The sequence below is a fragment of the Sylvia atricapilla genome, chromosome 4, assembly GCF_009819655.1.
Source record: "Sylvia atricapilla isolate bSylAtr1 chromosome 4, bSylAtr1.pri, whole genome shotgun sequence".
Classification (NCBI taxonomy): domain Eukaryota; kingdom Metazoa; phylum Chordata; class Aves; order Passeriformes; family Sylviidae; genus Sylvia; species Sylvia atricapilla.
The window spans coordinates 34,089,870-34,108,354 of NC_089143.1; the positions used below are offsets into that span (position 1 = coordinate 34,089,870).

Sequence of the window (18,485 nt, forward strand, 5' to 3'; positions counted from 1 at the left end):
AGCATAAACTTTTAACATGTTTTTTTTCCTAGGGTGCTTGCCATCAAACTGAATAGAAAGGTTTGTCCTCCTTTCTCTTTGCCCCTTCTGAAGTTGTCCTGTTTGTTTTTACCTTCCAGAACCATATCCATCTTCAGTGATTTCTCATGCATGAATGATTAAAAGGCCAGAAGCTGTTGACACTCTATACATGCAGGACAAAACTTATTTATCTAAGCAGCCTCTAATCCTTTCTTTAAGAGCATAAATATTAGCTCTGTGATCAGTTACTCAGGTAGCAAATGCTAAAAAACAAAACCAACCAGAAAAAAAAACATATCAGCAATATAGTCTTCTTTTATTGCTACATAATAAATCAACTCCCTCTTTTCCTTTTTCTTACTATTCATGTTTCTGTACAAATCTATTTTTTTACTGATTGTGTCTCCATTTTATTTCTATGTTCGGACCTCCTCAAGGACCTCCTGAAACACCTTCATAAGCGCTTCCTGTGAAATTTGACCTTTCTTCCTATTTCTGCATGGTTTTGTCTTAAAATTCAGATTTTTGGAGAAATCCTGAGATGTAACAGTTGGTCTTTAAACACCTCTTTCACCACTCCTTAACATTAGAAAGATTTATAAGCTAAAGAGCCAAGACTGAATTGTCTGAAATGTTCTGCCTTGATTTGTTTTTCCTTGCAGATCTCAATTCTAATTTTATTAGTGTCAGCTGTTGCTAAACCTACAGTTTTTGCACATCAGAAAATTTGTCCAAGTGCTGCCAAAGAGCCTCATCCTCTGGCCTGATAGTCTACGCCAGACTCCACCATAATTAAGAAGGAATCTCATGCCTTTACTTAACAGCAAGTTCAGTGACACTGAGATCTATGAAACCTAGGAGCTCACACAGAATTACTGCAAAAAGCCCAGCTGTTGCCTCTGGCTACCACTAGCCAAAGGAATTATGAACGTGATTTTCACTTGCATTAACAATTAGGTTATTAACTGAAATACATCCACAGGACTACTATCATAACAGAATCTGAAACCTGGCATAACTATAGAAAACTTTCAATATTTCAGAAAACCAGATAATTATTTCTGTTTATGGATTTCTGCTTCATATCTCCATAACCAAAGAAAAATTTGTATGCCTGTTAAATATTAAATATTATTTCAGGGCTGACTTCTGTTAAAAATGAAACAGATTGATTTCCTGGTCATGAAATTTTTTTGGCAGCAAAGCAAGATTTAAGACATATTGGCATGCTTAATGAGGAGCAGACAATTGCTAGTTGGAAATCTGTGGGAAAGAGTGAAGAAATTGTAATTGGTGGTATAGCAGTAATATGAAGATTGATTCACCAGCTATGTGGCTGGTTTTGATCACTAGGCTCAGCATTTGGCTAACAGGTGCAGCTACTATTCAACTGGATTCATTTAAATCAAGTTTTGTGCCTTAGCATAAAGAAAAGTGTTAAATGGATGAAAGCATGTGACACTACTTCCTGAATTATGTGTATTATTTAATAATGCAGAGTTCAATTATATGTTATAGATGAACTGGATTAGAGAAAACAGATAAAAATGTCTTGACGAGTATCTTACCAATGTATTTCTTGGGTTTCAGAGACCTGAATGCCAGTAAATTCATCATTTTGGAAGGACAAGAGATATTAGGTTCACAAGAATGCTATCCTTCAGAAACTGTCTGAAGTTGGAGAGGAAGCAAGTAGGTGCCCATGCAGCTAATAAAGTGATATTTTCTTCTTATAGGAGCCCTCAGCAATAAACACTCTACCAGCAATATCTACTTTTCTGTATCCATGAAAAATTGGTCTAAGTTTCAAACCATTTATCTAACCGATTCAGAACGACTGCCTGAGGCCATGAACTTGACTCCCTCTCTCCCTCTATTCTTTTTGTTTTGCTACATCCTGATCTCTTCTGGTTTTCCAACAAACACCAATCAGTGCCAAACTTTCACTAAACAAAAAAATAAATCCCCACATTCTAGTGCCATCAGAACTCCTTTCTGTGTGCCCAGGCAGTTTTTGTGGCAGTCAGCTATGTGGCATTCGTGTATCTGGAGTGCCCCACCCTTTTTCAGAAGCACCATCACTACTGCTTCTAAAGGAGTAAAAGGTGACATGGACTTGACCAAAGACTTTAGGTCTTGTATGAATGACTTTCCAGTCAGAATCATTGCCACAGCCTGACTTTCAGGCCGGCACACAAAAAGCACAAACAAAAACAGTTATATAATTCTACAGGGAGAAACGAATAAATAAATAAATAAGGTGCTGCACTTCTGGAATAACTTGCTCAATTAACTTTCACTTTTTGCTTATTAACCTTCTGATGTCGCATTAAGTCAGGGATTGCAGTTTAATGGGTTTAAAAAATAATTTAAATATAGAAGTGGATCCTAAGATACCTTAAAAATATATTGATCCTTTAAGCAAATGGGCCATTTGAAGCCTAACTACGACTTCTAGCTCATACTCTCTTGGAATATTTATCCAGTTTAAAAGACAAGCTTTAGTAATCTTAGAACAGCTTAACAACATAAAGTTACTGGCAAGTGTGTAAGAGACAGCTGGCTTGTATTTCAAAGCAACAGCTCCTAGAACAATTACCAACATAAATTTCTTGATGCAGCATTTATGAAATGACTTGCAATGAGAATGGAGAAGAAAGCCTGAAAAAGCATGTGCATGCTCAATGTGCTCCAACTGATACATCATACTGTACGTGACACTGCTTGGTTGCCCAGATTAACAGATGCAGGCCCTTCTTCAGGGAGGCTGACATGACAAATCTCTCAGAATAGGATGCCAAGAGTCATACATGGAACTTGAATGAAGTCAAAGAAAAATATTTCTTTTCAGAATTATTTACTGAGCAATATCCTAAAACAACCTTTGATGTGAGAATACATCTATTAACTCTATGTTTGATACATCTTCTGTTGTTTCAAAAAAAAATTATCTGCTGGCAGTCACAGTATTTTCTTAGTATATTACAAGTTTTGCAACTCAATCATGTGCAATGTTGTTTGTTTAAAAATACTTCTAAACCTTCCAAGATTATTTAAAAATTTAAATCGCTTTTTTAGGGTTTCAGAAACACACTATTAAGACTTGACAAAAAAACCCATGATTTTTTGTATTTTCAACAAACTGCTTCTTCCTGCTCATTGCAATTACGCAGAATTGCAAATTTTGCCTTCCTGAGGGATATGCAATCCACAACTATTTCAGAAGAGCAAATACATAACACTTATAAGGAAGGAAAGGAAATGCTATTTTGAAGGCAAGGTTCTCTTCCTGTCTCACTGGCAAGAAAGAAAACCCCTCGTACATCCAGTAAATTGTTAATCCTGATATCATAAACCCATAGGATAAGTCAAAGTTCTCATCATCTTGAAAAGTCCAGTTAAGTTCAACGAGGCCTGATTATGGCAATGGACTGTTTCAACAGTGAGTAGTTCTACTGGGCGAACAGTGGGATTGCTGAAACACTGAGGCCTTTAGGTGAGTATGACCTGGTGATGTTGTGTTTTGCTCATCATCAGCAGTTCTCCTTTTTTACCTTACAGGTAAACATGCTGCATTTACCTGTAGAGCAATTCCATCAAAATTCAGTCAGGAATCTTTCCCACACAGCAGAGGGGGATGCAGTACAGAGGACTTGCTGTAACTTCTCTTTGTACCTGCTTTCAAAGCTTTATGAGATTTGTCAGATTTGAGCAGTACACTGGCACAGCTGTTAACTTTAGGCCATAAATTAACCAAACTTGCACCTGCAGTTTAGTCCTTTGATTAGAGCACCTGCGCCTGCCAGGGCGATGCCGTTCCCCGGCTTTAAATTATATTTTCTATTCTACTGTGAGCATTAAACGTACTGAGTTCCAACAACGTGTAAAAAGTGATTTCTCAGCCAAGTCTTCTATGTTCAGTGGAAACAAAAATTCAGAGGGAAAAAATACCAAAGAAGATTAAGCTTTTCACCATTTTAACATCTCCGCTGAAACAGCGACCCATGACATGGTCCAAGTTATAGATGTTTCGTAACCCTAGGGAACTCTCAAGCCATCAAAATTTCATTAGCTTCACAGCAGTCCCAGTACATTCTTAAGTTGGACTGCTGGCCTCCCTATTAATAAATACATCAACTGTAATCCTTTTTAGTGGCTAAACTCTTCGTTGAAGTTGTATCAAACACCAGCCGTTCTTGCATAATTTTAACCACTGCAGAATAATGTATTTTTTAACATATTCACAATCTTCTCACACACGTGAAAACAAAACACTAACTTTTAGCTGATGAAGGATGTTTTGGCACATTGTAGTCAGATAAAAAAAAAAAAAAAAACAACAGTAAACATAAAATTTATTGAAAAGTATACCAAGCCTATGGTACCTCTGAAGCAGTCACCTCTTTGGAAGCATCAAGATACAACTTCCTATGGAAATAGTGTGTGTATACATATATACATAAAAAGGTATTTCCAAGATCACTACCCAAGGGTTTTACAAAAGGTTCAAGAAAATTTGTTTCACCACATACCTTTCAAAATCACAGGACTGCTCAACAACTACTCTAGATTGCTCTGCAGCTGAAATACCAATACAAATTATCACACAGAAACTCCACTGCCAAAAGGTGGTAGGCAAGTACTTCTGTCTTCCTCTTTCAGAACTTGCCTCTGACTCAAAACAAATTTTCCAAGCATGACACAAGACACCTGTGAACACTGAGAGCTGTCTGCTCAGGTACCATGTAGCATTAGGTCCAATACAAAAGGAGGGTCCCATTTTGTACAGGCATCTTCATGAAGAGCCACCAGCAGAAAAATAAGTATAAATAACAGCAAATTATAGTTTCGGTTTTGCTTTCTCAAACTGAAGTTAAAATAATAAATAGGAAGGACTAAACATTATTGCTTGTAGTTTAAAATAAAAGCCCATTAATTTTTTAAGGATTTCCACACATACATACCTACATAGCTGTTTCCCACCATGTGTTACAATCATTGCTGGAGGATAACAATAAAATTGCTCTAATTTTTGTACAGCTGAGCAGACAGGTTTAATAAAGTAATAAAATGACATGTAGACATGCATGCAATAACCATCACTAATTTTCATTATTACTCATTTTTCTTTATTCCTCTTTTGAATTTTTCACATGAAGTTAATAGAAGAATTGTTTTAATTATAGCATAACTGAAAATCTGCAAGTAAGAAAGTTAAGATTGGTACAGTTAGCATTTAACACCACATTAGATTCTGCTCATAACCTCAAGAGGAGGTAAAAAAACTTTGAAAAGCTTTAAAAATGAATCAGTCAATTGTATTAACCTATTTTCAATTTAAACTCTAAGACTTAATATACAATGGTCATACCCCACATCCGACAAAGCTGCTAAGATTTTTGTTGCAGATTTTAATTGCACAGTAATCCAGTCCCCTAGGCACATCAAAGGCCACACGTCCCTCTTCACCACAATTCCAATTGCTCTCATCAGCTAAGAAGTTTAAAGCACAATCAAATTTCTTTTTCAATCACATGAGCCCTGTTAATAAGCTATTCTTTGAGTTCACTTGTCCATTCTAAGATTCTGCAAGTTCTCCAAGATGTCTTGAAGAACAGTTTACAATGAAACTTTTGAAAGCAAGCTAGCCTGGGGAACAACTTTATCACCACTTAGCTGTTCCCCAGAGGGTAACAGGTCACATGGCCTGAGATAATACAGAACTAATCTTTTTTTGTGATTAAACTCTCAAAATCACAGCTAAAACATCACACCCAAAGGTTGCATTAGTTAGGACTGATACTGAATATTGACTTTTATGGGAAGAGGAGAGGAAAAAAAAAAGAAGGTAAATAATTCAAGGCCATTCCTTTAAAGATTTAAAATTACTGAGTGTCAGTAATTTTAAACAGCAAATAAACATAAATTTATATACGGGCATATGCATAAGAACTTACCATTTTCACTGTCGGACTTGTTTTCATGTTCGGTATCAGTCAGAGTGAGGGCTGAGTTGGAACGGCTCGACAGACAGGAACTGCGCCCTGATTTGACCCCCCTGCCCCAAAGTCTCATGGCATGCTCTGGAGACATCACTCCTTCATTTTCAGTATCAGCATCTGACCCTGCACTGATAGAGTAACCTCTGTGGGGGAGCCCCATTTCCGCACAAAATGCCAGTCCTCGACGAGCTGCTGGTTCACAAACTCCTAACTGCCTTAGGGTAAAATTCTGTCCTGATTAGGGGAAAAAAAGATAACAAAAGATGAGAAATTTTTAATGATTTTATTTAAAGAATTTAAAAATAAAAACTCTTCATGTGTATAATTGTCTCAGATATCACATCAGGTGTTTTGTCAAAACTCCACCTGCATTACAATCAAGTGGATTCTTTTGTCTCCAGCTCCCCTCAGCAGTATTTTGTCAACTGCTTTAACGCATCTAAAGTGATCCTCAGTAGCAAATAAACAAAACAGAAACCTCCCAACTAAGAAAAGCCAATTCAGTACATGAAAGGATTAAAAAAATTTATAAACTTTTCCTTTTAAAAAAAAATTAGTTTTTAAGCATAAAAGCACTTAACAGTGTTTGTCAGGATTTTTACTTGGTTGGTTTTGGAAAGGGTTTTTTGTTTGTCCTTGTTGGAGGCCAAAGCAAGAGGCTATTTTTCCCCATACAAATGTTACCTAATGTGGCAATGGAAAAGCTAAACAGGAACAAAAATCACCTGGTTTTTATTTGATTCCTCTGCCCTACTTTTATACACAAGTACAAATAAACAGACACATGGCCACCTGTTACCGGCAAGTACTCCAGTAAAATTGTTATTTTTCACATCACTGTATTTTGGGAAGGCTTTTACACTTTTACTGCTGAAGCAGAGCCTGTGTATTTTAACAGACTTTTAGCCTGTTTTGGGGCAGAGCAGGAGACATAAGTGAATCCCAATGATTGTATTAATAAATTAGGTGCAATAAACTTGTGACACTTCAATAACTTAGAGTGTCTAAATTATGTGACACTCAAAAATGACTGCCTTTTTAATGGCTGTGTCTTCATCCTACTTTTATGCCTGTAGATTTAAGACATTTTATGATATAAAGACACTTGGCAAGCTCCTTTGCATACCTATATGTATAATACTTTTCCACCTTAGCCCACAATTATTTCAGAGCTCTGAGAACAAATTAGAACACACATTGAATTTTTAAATCTGACAAGCATCCTAATTTCTCCATAATTAGTCATTTAACACAAAAACACACTAGCAATATAATTAAAGCTTATAATACGTCAAAAACAGAATTCTACACGTGAGAAAGAAGTAGAATCACAAAAGTATGAATACAGAAGTGCAAATAATTCCTGAAATATTAAGAGTTAATGCACTGGTCATTGACTTTTTTTAAGTGATCTGGTTAATTATTTTATTCCTGCAGTCACCTAAAGCTGTTGCTGCAAGTTTCTTCGCAGTCAGAACCACAAATGAATTCTGACAATGACTTTCATAAATAATGAAAATCAATTACTACAATTAGGTACAAATCCAACTACTTATTATGCAGCTGTGAATAGACATTTGAATGAAAATATAGCTGGGGAGGTAAATATAGAGAAGTAAGCATATCTATGACTGTGTCTGAACAGTGTCAAGGATATAAGAAAGGGGATTATCGTCCACACTGATAGTATCTTGTAATTTTTTAAAGCTGTCATGCCATTTGAATTTCTGGGTTTTATGAGAGCTGAAACTAAACAGCGAAGGAAACAGGCCAAACAAACCGCCCAGTGGTAACAGGGTCAGAGCTGAAAGTAGTAAAGTGTCTAAAATGCTTATTATTTTGCTTTTTTATAGATATATGTTAAGGGTGACAGTTTAGTACAGTGGTTTATGCATTTGGTACATTATTATGTGAATCTACATTTTCAAGCAGTTGCCTAAAATCAGATATAAATACAGAAGCAGCCTCTGTGCACATGTGTATGTATACAGGCGTCTCTACACACATATGGAGTAGATAAGGCGTAAACACAGTTGCACATGCAGCATCTTATTTACTCTAAAAAGAGCCTTTTGAGAAGCAAAATGGAAAGGGAAGGGTAATTTTAATCAAGGACAAGGTTACTTGAGTCAGTAACAGAACCGCTGTTGACTTCAGTGACACAAGGTGCTCTGGCTATGGTCCCCACAGCCCCATGGTGCTGAGATGAAGGCAAGGGAGGATGCAGACAGACACAGCCACTGCCCCTGAGCCACGATCAGAGCAGCCTCAGCAGCGGGAGAGCATCCCACCCTGCAGCTCCCCAGCAGCCTGCTGCACACAGCCCCTGCTGCCCCACTGCAGTACCCTCCGCACTCCGGCACAGCCGTGCGGGAACACCACCTGAAGACTATTGCACACACACGTCTTTTTTCATCGTAAGCACTTAGGAGGAACTACCTGAGGCATTCCAGAACATCTCCAGGAGCTTCGTAGGAGACTTGGTCTCAGGCATAACATACCACCTACCATCTAGTCATGGATTTTTAACTTGAAGTTTACAACACCCTATCTCCACATAAAGTATCTTCTTTTTCCCTCTCTTGTGAATGGTAAAAAGCCTCACAAAATGGTATTGCACGGCCAAAACAGAAAAGGGGGGCAGGTTTCAATACTGCCCTCTCATCCCATTCAATATATTAGAGCTTTTCGCTACACTCAGAAGTTTTACAGCATAGCCCAGAAATGTTGTAACAGCTTTAGAATCATCAGGCTACATAATCTTCTGACCTAAAGCCTTCCTAAGAGCTTCACTAAGAGGATTGTAATCCATGTAAGTTGCCTACACAAATGAAAAAACAAAACAAAACAGACCCCAAACAACCCACAAAATCCAAACTGAGAAGTTGATGTGGAAAAATAAAATGTTTATTTGTGTAGAAATTCAAAAATTCAAATCCCAAAGGAAATCATACATATGTGGTAGAAAGATTTTACATCGTCTCTAAGGTTTCTGAACAATGAAAACAGGAAATCTTCCAGGATCCAGGGGAAGCTGAATACAGCTGGGATACAGACCTAGTGGGTCACAGACTAGTTGGGAGCTTTTACCTGATAATGAACAACACTACAAAATCAAATTAAAGGCTGAAAAAGAGGTTGTATGAGCTCAGTGAGAAAAAAAAAGCATGAAGTGAGGATGTTCTTCTTGTGTTCATAAAGTTTCCAATTAATCTTTCCAGAATGATTTCCATGTGAGGGATTTATCCAACAGTTTCTTTAACGTTTGCAATTTCTCCCACTGGCAGTAAGTGCTTCAAGAGTTCATAACAACTTAAAAACAGTTTGGCCATTGCATTGAACCAATTCCTGAGGAAAAAATGGAGGTACAGCACAAACAGGTACCACAATGCTTTGTGAGTTTTTTTCCTTTCCTTTAAAAAATGTATGAAGTGAAAATTAGGAACAAAATTAGACACAACACTTCAACAAGACTTGTTCTAGAGACACCTTTGAGGGTTTTGGACTGTTTGAGATGATATGCCATGAAGTTAAGTTTTAAAAACTGACAATAATGCTGTTTACTACCACTCAGGTATTAGACGCTGCATTTCTCCTAGCTAGGAATATCAATTTATGGGTATTGTAAGGATTGCTGACATCCTCCATTTGTACAGACAAGAGCAAAACTAATAAATTAATATTTCTAAAATAACTTCTTAAAGCTCGTGCAGCAATCACTGTAAAAAGCACAGCATTTGCCAACAGTGACCATACAGGCCTACCTGTTATGTTGCAACTTTCTGTGTAAGCAATGATCCGTGTAGGACTGGTGCATCTCCTTAACCACATCAGTTATACAAAAAGGATACCAATGCACTTTGAATACAGATATGTCTATATATAGAATTATTATTCTCAAAAGATAATGCGCAATATATATTTCTCTGCCAGAATCACACAGGTTACATCATTGTCTAGAAATGTGGGTTTGTTTTTTTTTTGTTTTTTTTTTTTTTAATCAAATACTGCTACAAGAAAGTTTCACATATGCAGAAATGGTATAGTTCTTTATAAAGCTGTAATTTAAAAGCTGGAATTAAATGGAAACTTGCTGCACTTGTACTGCATTTGTTTCCTGAGCCTATTTTGGGGAAGTCCTTCAAAGACCTCCATAATAACTCAAGCTTCAAGTTGGAAATGTTATCTGTGGAAATGGGTTTTTGAAGAGGACTACTAAACAAAAGAAAAGGTTCTTCAGTTGTCAGTGTCTGCTTTGAGTTGGATCTATACTAAATATAAACACAGAGATATTATCTTAAAAAACATGAAAAGGTGAAAGAATCAAACAGAAGGAATGAATAAAAGTTGCCAAAAGAAAAAAAATGCCATCAGCACTGTCCTTACTAATTTATTAACCACTGATAAATTGACAAGTCAGGTTTTAGCAACAATAGACTATAGAAAAAAAAATCTGAAAAGCCTCCAAAGCACTTGCCTAGTTAGCATAAAAATTCACCCAACTCCCCTAGCTTTTAAACAGAGGAATTATAGTGTGAGTGTCTTTGCTGACTTTGGTTTTGCCCCAACAGGACAGACATAGTACAAAAAGGCAGAGGTCCCAAACACATCCAAGTTCATACTTTCAATTCTGTTCAGTTTGGCTCTTGATAATGTTTCACGCCATAACTGCCTCTTTGCATCATTCATTATTTGTCAGTTCCCTTTCTAATCTATTCTTCCTTTGTATTTTACCTTCTTCTACCTGCCTAGAACACATTTAAGGCATTCAAAAATCAAGCACGTTTTCCCTATAATCAGTATGTGATAATGCATGACAAGAATACTTATACCAAACTTGGTAAAACTGCGAAATGTCTAAAGCTGTACAGATGCAAAATAATGATCATGGTCCTTAGGAGAACCAAGCTTCTCCCTTACATTTCCTTGACTTGCTACTTAATCCTCATTTTTTTTTTTAAATTAAAAGTAGTTTCATTTCTTTAGAAAGCAAATGAGGAAAAAGATCTTTCTCTTGTTTTCATTTTCTGTCTGCAAATTACTGCATACAAATACATCCTCAATAATAGAACATTTATTATATAAGCTTACTGTGTAAGCAGCACTGGTATCAAAGAGCTCCTGCAAGGACCATACTTTTTTTTGCCCCTCTGATGTGGGAAAAGTACTTGGCTTTTTATTTCATATTTAGACACTATATAGGGATACATTTCTCCTACTGAAGCTCTTTGTGCAGAGCTCACACTTACAATGAGGTCACTTGTAAGGAAATGTCTTGAGAGGAAGAATGTGGAAATAAATGTACAGTACGACAACAATTGCTGAAAATGAAAGGATAAAGGTTTTTTTTTTTAAATAGCAAAACAGATACCTTAGATATGCTAGAAAACTCTGACAAGGAATGTAAAAACACTGTCTCCAGAAGTCAGAATGTTAGGTGGGTAGAATGCAATTGCACAAAAGAGAGAATGACTAACGGATGTGATACAACCATTCTATCATACTTCACAATATATTCAGTAAAAGGGAGTTTTCAAAGCTGTACGTGCAGAATTGGATTTGCTAGGATGTGAGAAACTACAGTGAAGACTGACAAGTAATGAGCTTTGCCTATGTTAACATTTTCTTTCTCATTTGGTGTAGTATTTTCTTATTACTTCAGCCTGATTTTTGCTTTTGTGAAAATTATCTGTGAAATTTAAACCATCTTAATCCACTGTATCACATTTTCCTCCTGTTCTTAATTCCTGTGTTTTTCTTTTCACTCATCACAACCATCTTCCTTGTCACCTTTTAATCTCTTTTTCTTGACCTTTCTGCTCCATTCACTTTTCCATCTTAACCTCCTTTTCTTGTCATTATCTGATTTAGAGTGGAGTTGTAAGATTCATATGAAAGACAGTTGCTTCTCTAATATATCCAGTAAACTAACATAATAACAAAAAGCGTTGAAATATATTAAATCTCACCAAGTGTGTATATAATTTTCAAGTTGTTATTCTCAACAAACATTAATCAAACTTCTCACATTCCTTATGCACTTTTAAAAGCATTTGGGGACATAAGTCATGGTCTTGGTGACTTCTGAAAAGGTTAGTACAAGATACTGTGAATTCTCTTAGCTCGACTTACTGTGGTACTCTTGATAGAAGAGCTTTATGCAAGACTCAAAACCCAAGTCAATTATTGGGAAAAAAACCAAAAATTCACACATATATATTTGCATATTTGTGGAAAATAAATATTTCAAACTTGATACATGTTTTTACTACTACAGAATCACAAGGAAACATTAATTGAAAAGATAGCTTGGGAAAGTTTTTATTTTCAGATGTAGGGAAGAATTTATGTGTATGAAACACAGCCATTTTCTTGTCACTGGTCTACCAAATTATGGTTCAAACATGCAGAATCCCCTGTGCAGTATGAGAAACTCATCATTTTATTCCCTGTTAGGCTTGAGGTGGCGAGAGATCTACAGTCCTAATCCTCAGACTAGAATATAAGAAGCACGTCTTAAACCAGTATAAGGATAAAGGGCTGTTCATCAAGCCCATCTGAAGTTACCACAGAGTAAGATTAAAGCCAGCTGAAGATAATTTCACAACTGCACAATTCAAAGCTGAGAAGCGAACATGTTCCACCAAATAAATTAATAATTTAAATATTATGGTTCCAAATTTGGGGATTTTATATTAAAATCTCATTTTATGACTATGATTATACAATATACAAACTAAATTAAGAGAAGCCAGCACAGCTGTCCCAATCATGGGCTGCAAGAGGGGGAAAGAAAGGATTTGTGGATTTAGAAAAGAAATACAACTCCATGACTAGCAAAGAACACAACGTCTTGATCACGAGCAGAGTGACAGTATAGGCATTTTAGGCCTCTGTCTTAATCTTTGGATCCTGGGACGAAAACACAAACATTCGAGAATCCATTTATTACAAAATAAGAATTACAAAAAGCCTAAATTCGATAGATGTGAAGAAAATATGACCCAAGGGTAAGCAATGTAGAGATGATGGATATCCATTCTGCAAGGAGCCAACAAAGATCTGACAGGTATGAACTGCCACATTAAGGCCGGTACGGTGCTAATGACATGACATACAGCTCGAAATGGGAAAGGAAGGTGAGGAGGAAGGGGGCAGCATGAAGACATGCAGGCAAACTGGAGCTCAGGTTTACTGCTATTCCTCCACACAGGGAGGTGTGAAAACTCTACTGGTAATTTATGCCTTTCCATAAGGGAAAAGCATACCTGCCACCACAAGTGACCAGATGGACTACACTCAGAGGGATGTGTCTCTCACTTACTCAATTAGTCTGTAGACTATGAACTGGTACAAAGTAAAAAACCCAATGTGCCTATTTGAAGCTGCCCATACATTTCAGTTTGTGGAATTTCATACAGAAGTATTCCACATGTATGGCAATTGACTCTTCAGCGCATGGATGGAATGGAGTGCTCAGACCATCGCTGTAGCTAAATGGAAGCAACAACACAGAACACCAACCCAAAAATTTCTGCAGAAATGAAAACCTCTTCTTCCCTCTATCACTCACACTTCCTGTCACAATTCCCCAAAAGGCTTTCCACTCTGTAAACCCTCATAATACATGTAGTGTAGCAATGTTTTAATTTAGATGTTCTAGCAAAATGTCCATTATGCTGAAGACATGAAAAGATTTACCACTCTGAAATATTAACGGCACTCAAAAAAAAAAAAAAAAAAAAAAAAAGGCAGAAAAACAAAGCTTGAAGCAAATGTGTTCCCTTGGCTCTGCCATTTCCTCTCTGGGCTTTAATAAGCTCAGTAACACCGAGTACTGGCTCTCAAGCCTGTAAGTTGACACTTTACAAACTAATTTCAGAAAGCATCAAGGAACTTTCTGAGAAATTACCCCCATTTTACATCTCTGCTTCACTTTATGCATTTATTTGCCAGTGATGGAATAAGCAATCACTCACAGCTTGGCCTCCAGCCCTGACTCTCAGCCCTAAGCACTAAATCAACAGACAGGAGGGACAGGACTCTTCAGCCTCTTTCATTCCTTCCCTCATCCCATCTCTAACTGCACACTTTTGTAGCTTTATCCTCTCTATAGATACACACTGAAGTCATCTTTCATAGCCATGCATGGGATCCATTCATCTCCCCAGTCCACTGTTTAGTTTTTATTACAAACAGAAGCAACACATACATCTCAGTATATGAGCTATGGAAAGATATAAGAGCAGTTACAGACCTTCTATAGTATCTTCCTTTCCATGAGGCCAAAAATTCTTGTGAAGGCCTCTTGCTCACCTTATAAATCTTTAATCATTATGATCAAGAACTTAATTCTCCTATTTTGCAACTAGGGTAGTTGAAGACAAGGTTTCTACTCTATGGACTTCTAGTGGCTGTGTGGAACTGCCTGAACAAGCAGTCTGCTGCCAATAACCAAGGCTGATTTCTTCCTGGAGAATCACAATTACCCTTTGTCTCTAGATCTGTAGCTCATCTACAGGCCATGACCCACAGGGGGCCAATTTCACCTAGATGAATACCTTAGAGCATGTGTACATATCACTGAATGTGAGCTAAATATACTCCTAATCAAATAAAAGTGAAATGTTTTTCTTCGTACCACTTTGCAGCTAATAGAATAACTTTAAAAGTCAACAGATCCTTATCACTTGGAACCCAAAAACCAATTAACTTCTTATTGTTGCTTTAAGAAGTTACTAGTATAGCCATGAGAGATTATAATACTACTTAGCACTTACAGTGCTTTTCATCTTCAAAGCATTTCACAAACACAAACTAATTAATCTTCCCAAATGCCTGTGAGGTAGGTAGGTGTTATTATTCCTGTATCACACAAGGTAAAAAAAGAAAAAACACCTGTGGCAGAAGGTTATGTGCTTAGCTCAAGGCCACAAAATTATCCACAACATACTGGCACCGTATGCTGCTTACAGAAGTTACCCACTGAAATCAGGCACACACTGCAGGTGGCCATGTTTTAGCATAACAAAAAGGGATCTGTCATGATGACAATCAGGACACATCTTGCACTGCAGCCAGGAAGCATAAAACACTCATTCTAATAATATCTGCCTTAGACTTTGAGAGACAGCGCTTGCCATGCCACTGAATGGTAATTAATTTGCTCGTTGGGAGATGACAAAGTCACTAATATAGTTCACTAATACATTTTTTCATACCTTCAGTTAAATATCTAGCAAAGCAAGCTGATTCAGTTCTGTTGAGAAGCACTTGCCTACTAAATAGGCAAAATCAGGTCATCAATAAAGCCCAGGTAGAGGAAAGTCAAAACATTCATAGGTATCTATCTTTCCACTGCTTTGGACAGGTAAAAGTACTCAAGGCTTTAGGTTTAAAAACATGACCATTTAAATCCTTTCATCCTACAGTTGACATTTACGGTGACTAAAAAGATTAAACATTTTGCTATCCAAGTAATTATTTTTGGGCAGCTAGTATTTAAAGCAATAGACTTTGGAGTCATATTACATTAGGATAGTAGTTGCAATTAAGGTACTGGTTTCTAAGGTCTTAAAAATGTATCCTTGACAGTATTTAATATCTTATGTAATAAAATAAAATTGTCAAAGCATATAAATCACTGTCTCAGGTCCCACTTTCACTGAATGGTGATATTTTTCTAGCACCTAAATCTAATTTTCATGGTAATAGCAGTTGAACAATAGCTGCGATATATCCACACACTGTAACATACTGCATGTGGCATTACTTCCTAGCAACCAGGAATGAGTTGTCCAGCATCCCGTGAAGGAAAGGAATACTTTTTCTTTACTTATTTGGTACATGCACCCTCTCTTCTAGCAGCTTCAAGGAGGTATTAGGGCATTTAATCTAATTTCGGCATTTAAGTATTCCAGAAGAGTCAAGGTACAAAACTGCGCATAGGAATGGTTTCTCCTGCAAAACTGAAAGAGATGGAATGAAATTAAATTGATCTCGAGACTTGGCTGATAGTGAAATGTTCTGATTGCTAAACACAATGAAGTCGTTCTCACAGCCATCTAAGAAGACCAAATAACTTTACCTGCAGTCTAAATCATACTTGACTCAAACTTCCAAAAAAGAAAAAAAAATTAAGAAATCCTGCCCTGTCTCCTTGGGTCTTCTAATAGAAAAAGGTGTCCTACAACTCAGTTTTCCAATTTACAGTTTGCAAACAGTGCTGTGATGATTTTGTAAGAAAATATGAATGTGCACAAACCTGCCCTGAATTCTGCCATCTGTGTTGTGGGTCAGCTTCTGTTCCTGTGCAAAATCTCTCTGACATGATACATGGATGTCTCTGTAGGACCACTACACTTCTGCAATTACAAAAGTCTTTGAAATGGAACAATGACTACTTGAGAGGTATTAATAGTCCCCTTTTCCCTTTAACATGTATCCGATGGTAAATAAAACAGAGTTTTTGCATGACTGAATTTTTCTTACTAGATTAATAAAAAGCTTTTCAGTTACTGTGAGCTCAGGTTTGATTCATATCTCTTTTCAATTATATTAATATGGTTAAAATATTACTTCAATTTTTTTTCCAAATGCAATTTTAAAAATACTGCTTACATTCTGTATTTCCTTCCCACCCACACTGTAGTCATGCCACATTTTCAGATATTTTGCACAGCAGTCTCCTTTGTACTTAATATCACTTCACACAGGAAGTGATATAAAATTTCTAAACACAGGAACTTTTCTCTGTTAAACAGAGAAATTCAACTTCTGTCAGCTTTAATCCTGAATTGAGCAAGAGACTTGGACATAACGCAATACACAATCAAAAAACCAGTCACAGAACAGTTTGGCTTGGAAGGGACCTTCAACCCCTCACCGATGGCCCCTGTCTAACTACAAGCATTTAGGTTTTGAATTCAATTAGAGAAGTACATTTAAATCAAGTAGAGAAGCACATTTTAATCAGGCTGCTCTATATAGCTGGATACTTCAAAGTATATGAAAACAAGTGTCATCTTCTTCCCTAACACATTAGCAGGAGACTATCATATCACACACCTTTAAAGTAAATAGTCTTTTACGGGGCTTCAGCCATTGTCAATCATGAGATTAGGTATCTCCTCAAAGATTAATACAAAATTGAGTGTCTTTCTTGAAACTACTTTTAACAAAAAAAGGCTCATGGCTTTAATTTATATGGCTCTCCTGTGAGGTTTCGAAACAAAAGGAAAATGAATAGCTAATTTAAAAGTTTTAAAAATAGTAGGCTGAATAATCCTTATCTAAAATTTTTAAAACAAAACCAGTTTTGCATCAGGTGAAGGGGCTTGACAGAAAGAGGAGACTTCACTAGGTCTTATCTCTCATGGAGGTTAAGTGAAAGCATGTTGCCTAGATGTAGTTCCAATTTTCTAAAACAGCTTTCTTGCTCTTCTAGTCCTGTCAGTTGGGTTTCAAAAGTAAAAAGACAGTCCCCAGCTATATAATAATTTCACGTTCAAATTTTACAATATGTTTTAAATGCTGTTTTGAGAATTATAATGACAAACATATGTATTTTTCGGCTCATATTTCTATTTCTGTAATTAATCTAAAGCAACAGAAATTCAGCTCATGAGGAGAAATATCATTAGACTGGAATAGACAATTTGAGACTCTCCTCTCCACAAGAAACAACCTCATGGAATAAAGCTATGACGTAATAAAGCACACCTATCTCCAACAGCAGCATCCCTTCCTGAATGCCTACCACTGGATCTTGGGAAAGAGGAAGAACAAAAACGTGTACTGAAACAACTCAGGAAGAAGAGACAGGAAAGTTCTGATTCACTAGCAAAAAGCCAGGGACTTACCCTGAAATATCAGGCATAAAAACTGACATTTCAGATGTGAGTCAGCAGTGCCCTGGCAGCCAGGAGGGCCAACCATGTCCTTCATCAGGCACAGCATCACCAGCTGGACATGCGAGGGGATTGTCCCACTCTGCTCTGCTCTGGGGCAGCCTCCGCGAAGTTTTGGGTGCCACAGTGTGAGAAAGATGTTAGACTGTTGGAGAGCGTCCAAAGCAGGGCAGTGAGGATGTTGGAGGGCCTTGAGGGGAAGCTGTATGAGGAGTGGCTGAGGTCACTTGTTCTGTTCAGCCTGGAGGAGGCCGAGGGCAGACCTCAGGGCACTCTGCAGTCTCCTTGTGAGAGGAAGAGGAGGGGCAGGCATTGACCTCTTCTCTGTGGTGCCCAGTGACAGGACCCGAGGGCACAGCCTGAAGCTGTGTCAGGGACGGTTTAGGCTGGCTAATAGAAAAAGGTTCTTCCTCCAGAGACTGGTTAGATACTGGAACAGGCTCCGCAGGGAAGTGGTCACAGCACCAGCCTGACAGAGCTCAAAAGGCATTTGGACAACACTCTCGGGCACATGGTGTGACTCTTGGGGCCTCCTCCACAAGGCCAGGAGTTG

The 18,485-nt window shown here is 37.3% G+C and overlaps 1 protein-coding gene across 1 annotated transcript in view; it reads right to left on the bottom strand.

Moving 5' to 3' along the window:
• Positions 1-18,485, bottom strand: part of TENM3 (teneurin transmembrane protein 3) — a 373,463-nt gene that overhangs the window by 293,989 nt on the left and 60,989 nt on the right. The window contains exon 3 of the mRNA XM_066317559.1: positions 5,979-6,257. Within this exon, the coding sequence (XP_066173656.1) occupies positions 5,979-6,257 (279 nt within the window). The remainder of the gene's footprint in view (positions 1-5,978; positions 6,258-18,485) is intronic.